The sequence below is a fragment of the Cystoisospora suis genome, assembly GCF_002600585.1.
Source record: "Cystoisospora suis strain Wien I chromosome Unknown contig_875, whole genome shotgun sequence".
Classification (NCBI taxonomy): Eukaryota; Apicomplexa; class Conoidasida; order Eucoccidiorida; family Sarcocystidae; genus Cystoisospora; species Cystoisospora suis.
Genome location: NW_027153676.1, coordinates 4535 through 13763, shown reverse-complemented (window position 1 = coordinate 13763; position 9229 = coordinate 4535). Strand labels below are relative to the sequence as shown.

At 53.5% G+C, this 9229-nt stretch overlaps 1 protein-coding gene across 1 annotated transcript; it reads right to left on the bottom strand.

The window, feature by feature from the left end:
- Positions 1 to 467: 467 nt before the first annotated feature.
- Positions 468 to 9002, bottom strand: CSUI_002088 (uncharacterized protein). The gene is made up of 7 exons (XM_068062290.1): positions 5939 to 9002; positions 5542 to 5655; positions 5048 to 5167; positions 4022 to 4095; positions 3213 to 3308; positions 2460 to 2631; positions 468 to 1582 (listed from the first exon to the last, which is right to left on the bottom strand). Exons 1-6 carry the CDS (start codon positions 6149 to 6151, stop codon positions 2460 to 2462), a joined length of 789 nt encoding a protein of 262 aa, XP_067925729.1. The 5' UTR covers positions 6152 to 9002; the 3' UTR covers positions 468 to 1582.
- Between the last annotated feature and the right edge of the window lie 227 nt (positions 9003 to 9229).

Here is a 9229-nt window from a genome sequence, read left to right as displayed (position 1 = left end):
CACGCCCAGTGGCAACAGAAACACAAACCGCAGAAGTGAGGAATACTCCGTGTGCTGTGCGCAGCCGCTACGTAGCCCCCGTTTTAGCCGCAGTTTCGGTGATTCCTGTCCTTGAGTGTGCGCACTCATTGTCACCCAGGAGCTATGCTCACGCCAGAGGACGTGCGCCAGACTACGCCTGAGGGGAAAAAGCTTGGCTCAGACGCCGAAACGGTAACGGCATCCGCAACTCACCGGAGCCCTCCGCCTCCTAGGGCTCGGAAGCCACTGAATGATGGTCTCGAGCCGGTTGCACACTGATGAGTGAGACTTCTACACTCGCGAATGTGCTTCTATATGCTAGAGTGAAAGGCAGCCGAACTCCAGGCCGAGTTCCGAGGTCAAGTCCCGATGCCCAGCAAGCCCGGACACGCCCGCGCGTAAGAAAGTGCGCGCGGTTCTTCAGGCCTGCGGTTGACTGTCAAACACACCCAGATTCTTTGTTGCACGACAGTGTTGGGCCAATAAGAGAAAGTGTGTTACAGACGTCGGTGTAAAAGGGCGTTCAGCCTTACCCGCGTCGACGAGGGCCAGCATTCAGAGCCACGGCTTAAATGAGGCCTTGTTTTCGCGGGGAACACGGATGCTCACTAAGAGCGCACTTCGTTCGAACAGCAATGCCATCAGAATACCACCTCGCACTGCTGGACACGTATCTGAAGACCCTATGTAAGTAGACACAGGGAGGTTACTTCACCCGTGCGAAGCAGACATTAACAATATATTTTCCATAGCTAAGGAGTACATCGTCTCCGGACTTCACTTGAAAGCGGCTAGCCGCACGTGGTAAAACAGCACGGTCACACGATGAAGAGCGGGCACCCCAAAACTGACCGCTGTCGACGCTTGACGTCTCTTGCGCTGTCACAAGGTGCGGGCCACGTGAAAACGTTCTGAGAGTGCACATGCATGCACGTCCATCATTCGGAAGTCAAGACTGTTGACGCAGCGAGACAAAAGGCAAGTGTCACGCCTCTAACCACTTCAAGCCATCATGGAATTTTGAGTGAACAACTGCTGTGCCTGCGGTGTACAGCGGCCACAGGGGGACATGGCAGCCGGACCATCGGTGTTCGTGCCGTCCCTTTTCGCATCAGCGGGAAAAACCGGACTCCGCATTCAAGCGCTGAGGCGGCAAGCGGAACGGTTCGTGCGCGTCACACCGACCTTCGGCAATTTCATCATGGTCACGCCGCCTCGTGTTCCAGCTTTCGCGTCCCCGTAGCTGCTGTGCCACAATGTCTGCAGTGCCACCACAGAGCCGGCCCCCGCGCGGTTGGTATGACCGGTTGAGTGCAAGCGCTCGTTCCAACAGGAAAGCTAGTCTTCTGCATGGTAGGCAACTTGGCTACATACAGAGGAAGACGACTCGCTGCAGACCCAAAAAAACTGTGTGTCGCGGCAGCTTAGCAAACAAACTGATTATCAGGCTGGGAAAATTTTTTCTAGTGGAAGAAAAGGTTGTATCCCGGCGCGGATTACTGCCACCCGGCCATGTACATGGACTTCTCGTACTCCTGGGCTCTCTCCGCCTCTTGCATCGCTACGCAGAAACGGCGAACAAGAAAAACGTAATAGCAGAAGAACCGTTCTGACATTCTCTTTGCACTCCTGCACCGCAGCTTCGTTCTCGGAGACCCAACCATTCTTGGGACCCTCGGGAAGCACACGTCTACGGCGCATGGTACACCCGCGGCTACAACGGCACGCCAACGCCTCAGTGACGTCGTCTTCCTCCGCGAGAAATACTCACCCGGCCCGATGGGGAAGCCATTTCTCTACAACATGTGCCACGCTGAAACACCACGCTGAAATAGCACGCTGCCACATCTGCACGTTGACATTCCACGAGAGAAGAAATTGTCCGTGTCGGGCAGACAGGCATCAACTGCAGATATATCTCTACGAGTCCCTGCTACGCTACGAGCCCAGACTACTTTCCTGTGTCTCAAAGACAACCGGATGTTGGCCTGCATCTTTCTGTCGCGTACGAGCAACGACCACTTTTCTAGCACAAGAACCACCAGATATTGACAGACACTTGCAACCTACATAGACACTTCTTCTGATACCTTCGGGGCTTCGAGCGCAGCTGCAGACAGTACTCGAAATGCAGTAAGAATGTGAGTCCAAATGAAAACTGCACACATGACGTACTTCGTCACGCTGCCTGTAACACTCACCACTTCCCGAACACATTCACCCATGCATTCTTTGACAAGGACGTCTGTATAGGGATATGCCAAGACTGACAGGGCTCACGGTGCAAAAACAGACGATGAAACGGTGCCTGCGAATGAAGTGTTGCGTTTTGGGCGACGCCGCGGTGCCCCACAACTGCATACAGGTAGTACCATGCACTCCGTCAGGTGGAAGTGAACCCGTGGGGAGTTTGAGAGTGAGTCGCTAGTCAGGTACGTTCACTCACCCTGTCGAGCCATCTCCTGCGGCGACTGAAGGCCACCAAACTTTGCCGCTTCGAGACGTTCCATGTTGTAGCGCATGTGGGCCCGGTAAGCCTCTTTAGGGTCATCAACTGCTCGCCACTCGAGCTGCTCAAACTCAAATTTCGTGGAGAGCAGCGCGCGGTCCCTGCGCAAGTAAAGCGTCAAGGCACAAGCCGAATTCCGTCATGGTGTCAGGCTCCTCCTCACTTAGCGTTACTATCTGGACAGTAACCACACAATATCCTTCGGAGTCATCTCAAAAAATTCAGACGCATGAATCCGTCGGCTTGTAGCTCCCTCTGAAACACGATCCTCTTCGGGTCACGCACTTGCTGCACTAACACCACAGAAAACTAGCCGACACGAAGCCGTACGCATGTCCAGACAAGTAGCCGGAATGTATCCTAGCGCGTGAGGCCCAGGCGAATGTGGAAGCACGGAGTACCACACCACTTGGACACGTGATCAAAGACCGAAGTGCTACCATTTACGCCGTTCTCCAGCGTCGCACAGGTACCTGCCACTCCTGCCCAAACCGCAGTTTCTCAAGTCAAGGGAGTGACAGGCCTTGCCGATGCGTTGATGAAATCACTCAACTGCACGTAGCCGGGGAAGAGAACTGGCAGCAACCTCCCGCAAGTGCACGCAGTCTCGTTTACAACTTCCAAGTCACACTACTGATTTCGGATCGCCAGACCCTGCTGATGCGCCACCTCGGCAACTCACCTTTTATAGGCGAAAATGACGAGGCCAAGCGTGATAGTCATGCAAAGCGTCAGTAACCCCCCCTCCCTAACGCGTAAATCTACTACTCCTCCAAAGCTGCACGCAGCGCAGTGGAACAACACCTAGGCTTCCACCTGAGAGCTTCCCACGTTCCTCTAGAGACGGATTCGTAAAGGATCGACGAAGCTGAATCCAACAGCTTGGACACCATACACCGGACGAATACACCCTACGCCGCATTCAGGAATCAGGGCGCGAGGTGCACCAATTACTTTTTTTTTTTCGCAACACTAGAGATGTTCAGCAATGCAACTCCACAGACGATTCCGAGGCGCGCGACCCGACGTGAAAATGCGGCCGCCAAGCAAAAGAGCGGATGCCTCACCGGAGACAGAACTCATCCCTGGAACTGAACACGCGGCAAACCAACAGAAGGAAATACTTCCCTCTCGATGCAGAAACATACTGAAGTAGTTTCCAGAACAAGGCTTTCCGAGTGCTCACTGCGCGCGTTGCGCCACGGGGATGTCCTACCCGTAGTCCGTAAATGCTCTTGAGTGGCTAGTCAGTCTTTCTCTAACAAGCGCGGCCTCATTCTATTTGTTTCCTTGTATGAGCACTACTTCAAGGGCTATACTTGGCAGGAGGTAGTCATCCCGAAGAGTTTCGCCTTGCAACTACCATGAGGCTTTCTGAAGGGTGATGTGAGTGAGCCGAGCTGATCTGCAGCACTGACCCGAGAAAGAGTTTGAACGAGAGCTCAGAAAGTGACCGTCTACCGTACACCAGACGGCCATAGAACGACTCACTCAGAGCTAGAGAAGAGAAGCATGAAAGAGCTGATGGCCACAACGATCGCGCCTAGGCAGCAACTGACAAAGATCTGCACGGCAGAACACAACACCCACTCACTGGGTCAACTCTCTCCTACTCAGAAGGCAGGACGCCTGTACATAGCGGCGCACGCGAGGAAGCATGATAGAGATTACGACCAGTCACGTATGGCCCCGCCGCAGCCCCAGACAAGACAGTGTGTAAGAGTCGATAACATGGCGCGCCTCGAAGCTATGACCATGTCGCTGGTTAGTGATTCTGCATATTCCTGACAGGATGATGTCAGCTAACAACTGTTCTTTCCTGCCGGACGGCGGAAGCTGATAACTGTACATTTCCACAGACGACATCGGTTTCTCTCAACTTCTCACAAGTAGCAAGTCTGCTGTGGCTCGCACCTCGTTCTGCACTCCAAAACAGAGAATGCCGCACTTAAGACGCCCCCGCTAAATAAAGCCCACAGACTTGCAATGCCTGTGTGCAAACCGCTGCCCTCCCCTTGCTAGCCCCAGGTCACAAATTTTCTTTAACCCACGCCTAGTGTCGTGTCTGCTCTGCAGTTGTAGCAGTTCAGGCGAAGCCGCGATACCCTGTAGACACCCTTCGCCTCAACCTGATAACGGGTAGGACAGGGTTCGTATACAACGCGTCTACTCAAGCAGTCTGAGCTCAGAGCAACACACCGGGGATCCTGACGACGAACACAACATTACCCTGTGATTCCTCATGTAACGAACGAATCAGATCAAATCTCTCCACGTCGCTCCACCGCTGCCCACAAAAATGGGTTATTACGACGAGTTATCGTCTGAAATGCTGCTGAGTGATGGACTGCCACGGGGCCAAGGCAGCGCCTCCACACGCGAACACATGCTCTTCGCAATTTCGCAAGAACCCGATACTGAGGATGAGCAAATACACTACAGTTTGCAGTACACCATTCAACTTACATGCCTCGGCCTTGCCTCAGAGCTAACAGAAGGGAAGACAGAAGCTCTTACCATCGCGAACTTGGCGTGGGCAAAATACCCGTGCGAGTTGAACTCGGGGTCACCGTTCATCTTGGATACGGTAATGATGATGACTAAAGCAATGCCGACGCCGATCACGCCGAAGCATGCCTACGCATTCCCGTCAGGACGCCAGATGAGTTGTCGACGAAAAAGGATGATCGACAGCAAACGTCAAATTTGAGTAACACTACGCACCCCAGCTGGACCATGCATGTTACATTTCAGTATGACATACATCGGCAGCCCAGTCATGCCAGTGGCTTTTCAGCATCACCGATGAATAATGCGAGTATACCTGACACGAAGGTTACAAGGTCTATAAATGTTTCTACTACCGTCTCTACGCTCAAGGGGCGAAACCGAGCCTGCATACAGCGCTACGTGCCTAAAGCCGTCTGTGGGCGCTCGAGACCGCTATAAACAGATCTGGCCAAAAGCGGGTCCTGTGCAGCAGCGAGAAACCGGGAGCTTTAGAGATTTACCGTTGTAGCAACCAAAGCGAGGCGGAACATGTCGCTGCAGAAGTCCGCGGCATTGATCTGCCCGTACGCGATTTTGTAAGCCTCCTGCCAGGAATAAGCTTCGACATTGGTAGCCTGGCAAATGACAAAGGGACATCCAGACCAACTTTCACACCCCACAGAGGAGTAACCCGCCCCTCGCGAATCAAAGTCGCAGCCTCTGGGGGTGACGAACAAACAGAGAACAGGTTCCCAACGGAATAGGAAAAACTCGCGCGCAGCAAGCATTCTAGAAGACAGAGGGACTGCCTTTGCTAGCAAACTCCTTCGAACTGAACAACTCCAGACCAGTGGTATGCACTCTGTGACGGGAGATGTTCTCGTGCATGCCTGCGACGACCTCTCCAGAACAACTTACATTTTGTGCGATTGTGCAGACAGTCGACTGAAAGGGCACCCACCACGTGCTCCATCCTGGAACAGGCTTTACAAAGAAGATTCCGTACTTAGCCTCAACCTTGTTCGCCGTCGACTGCAACAACGAACAGTGCAGGGGAAACAAGACCAGCACTAACATGCGACGGGGATAACGGGACAGACGCACGTAACGACACCATATCAACCCCTCCATGCCAAATGACGAACAGGATAAGCCTACCGCGCGCACTTAAGAAACTTGGCAGCTACCACCTTCCGTGCGCAACCCGAGAGGGTGCCCAGTGAAGCGAATGACTAAGAAGGGACTGCCCGTGTTTGGTGTCTGCTCAGGGGAATGTCACGGGTTGAGCGGTGACTTTCCTCTCGAGTCCACTGAGGACCGGACCACTGGAAGGGCGGGGCAGGGGCTCCCTCGTATGACGTGCATTGAGGGAAGGATGACCATGAAACGAGGGGACGCGAGAAGAAGCAAGCAAACAAGGAAAAACAACACTCACGAGAAGACGAAATGAGAGGCCTTTTCCGCTGTAGTAAAGTAGGACCCGTACCGCACCAGCATGCTTCCCTTTGCCTCTCCCGAAAGACCCCTTTGGTCCAGTCGAGACGGGGCAACAGGAATACCCATACAGTAAGAGCAACGGCGTGTGCAGTAACGGTTCCCCTCTCCTTCGTCGATGTGCGTAAGTGTTTCCGAAAAGAAGAACCGCGGGGAAAAAACACAGGTGAAGAGAACTTACGCGCCAGTATGTAAGTGAGAAATTGGAGACGAGAATAGTGATACACATCAATGTAACGCCGATCACCCTCAGGTGGTGATTCTGATCATAGGGGTTAACCCCGAAAACATTCAGGTTCACCATCTTGACCAAGTGTAACCGTCCCTGACGCCTAGCTGAAGGCCGCCGGTATCCATGAGCGTGAGATTCCGAACTACGAGAAGATCGAGTGTTGCAAGGAAAAGGTGGAGAAACATCTCTACCCCTCAACAACGAGAAGGAGACGAATCAACGTTCTCATCGGAATGGAAAAAGAGACTGGGAGAGTTGATGGAAGAAGAAAGAGAGCAGGAAAGGAAGGTAATAAGAGCGAATCGTAGCGAAGGTGTCTGGCGCTCCCCGACGAACAAAAAACAATAACGCCGACATGCACAACGGCGCTGAAAGACAAATGTCGTTCTGCCTGTGTATGTAGAAGGTATCCGGGAAAGCTGGAAACTTGTACCAAGACCTTCTCAGTCGAGGCGGAGTTGTATCGTACTCGAGAGGTCGATCCCCTGCGCACTGTTCTGCTTGGGTTTCGTGTCAAAAACGAAGACTGTCGAGCGCTTTCAGTTCAGCAATGCACATAAGGAATCACATAAACAAGGCCTGTGGCTCCAAGCCGACTGTACCGGCCTGAAAGAATGATACTCAACGGGTTAGACTTGAACACAGGTATAAACTACACGCTGTGCCGGTGAGAAGAGGAAACACGAGGACCTCCGCGGGGAAACAGAGAAATTAGTAGATACGAACTTCAGAGAGAGGAAAACCCCGAGGAGCGGACAGCATTTAGCTGCCAATAGATGGGTATCCTGTGCACCGCTGTGCGCTGAGTGAAACGGGAATGAAAAGAATAGAAACTGAGGTGTAATACGTAAGCTTGCGGTAGTCGGCAGCCGTCTGAAAGACTAACCCAACATCACCAGTAGCTACAAGAACAACTTCCCTCCGGGGTGAAGGGCATACAACAGAGAACACACGGGCGTGACATAGCCAGTGGAGAAAACGAGCCGCTAACGCCGGAGAGCCGCGCCAATCCATGAACTAGAAAGGGCCCGTCTGCGTGCAGAATCTGATGCTTCTCAACGGAGACAGAAAGGAGGCTACCGCCATTGACTGGACGACGAAGCAACCGCTCAAAGGTAGGAGATCGAACGGGAGGAAAGATCCTTGTCCTTGGCCAGTGGCATGATTCTGATACCTCAAGGGTCGCGTACGAGAGGGGGCGTCAGAAAGACGCAAGCGGCCTCTGCTACGAAGACGAGGCCGTTCGACAGCGCGAAAACGTCAGTTTGCCGGGTTACTCAGACAGGCCTATCTGCAAGTGGGCTCCGCACCAACAGCGCGTGCCCCTACCACCGTGTGCAGCGTCCCTCAATGTGTAGTCCGCGCCATCGATAGAAGAATGTTTCGCGTCGTAGGAAAGCGAGGGTCTATAACAGAATGGCTGACTACGGATTTGGAGACCGCAATCCTTGAAAAACAGAAGCAGTGAGTGGACAGGCGTTACGCGAGACGCCAAACAGCGAAGAGTAGAAAACTTACCAGCGCCTTCCTGCGACGTCAAGTTGCAGAACCCCCCCCACATACTCCGAAGCAGGAACGAGCAGTCTTATCTGGAAAACGACGGGCAAATGGACAGACAAGCCTGAAGTGCGCTGGGCAGCTCGTGAAGCTCCTACTACTGAACAGTGCTCACCCACGAGGCATTCCCAGAAGTGGTAGAAGACCTTCGAAGAGGGTCTCTAAGGGAGGGAGAGACAGCGTCAGGTCACAGGCTAAAGACGGGCTGAAGGCTCGGGACACCGCTTGAAAGGAAAAGACTGGCCACAGTTGACGCATAAGCAAGACCATCAGTCAGGCAGTGTGAAAAACTGCATCGCGGTAACCACGTGAATTTGAAAGCCGAAGACCGTCGCCTCAGGTCCACATCGCCCAGTCCGGATTGCCACCCGAGACTGTATCGCGACAGCGAAGCCGGCTGTCCACGCTTGGAAGAAGACCAAGGTCACACCACGCTACACGGAAATTTTTTACACAGTTCCGCCGTTCAAAAGGAAACAAACGACTATGAATCAACGCAGAGAGAAAGCAAACTACTTTTCTGCTGGATGCCCAGGTGCGTCCCGGCAGCCGGTCAGCTAGCCAGGCAAGAATCGACGTATTTCCGTCTCAGTCCCTGGGCCTACTGCCCTCGCCACAGCAACGCGGAAGACGAAGCACGAGACCGCCAAATTAATACCAGAAGGCACGGGAGCTTCCGGGGGATGTGAATACCTGAGGCGAACTGCAGAGTGTTCTCCGGGCTTGCATGCTCTCCGGGGAAGGCCTCTTGGGAGACGCACTCAACACTGTCGCACACCCAGTGTGGACGCTTCTGAACTGGAAGCCGGTAACCTTCAGTGTTGTGCAGGGACTAATGCGGATATCTTTCAGTTCCGGGACGGACTAGTATGCGTTTGCTTCGCTGGCTAGGTGCTGGTTTCTTCATTGGCGCGTAGAGCGGAAGA

Excerpts from the sequence above, each read along its gene's own strand:
- CSUI_002088 (XM_068062290.1), bottom strand. The coding sequence starts at position 6,151 with ATGGAGGGGTTGATATGGTGTCGTTACGTGCGTCTGTCCCGTTATCCC. Across the intron at positions 5,168-5,541 it reads TCGCTTTGGTTGCTACAACG|GCATGCTTCGGCGTGATCGG; the intron begins GTAAATCTCTAA and ends GGGAATGCGTAG. Across the intron at positions 4,096-5,047 it reads CCCACGCCAAGTTCGCGATG|ATCTTTGTCAGTTGCTGCCT; the intron begins GTAAGAGCTTCT and ends TCTGCCGTGCAG.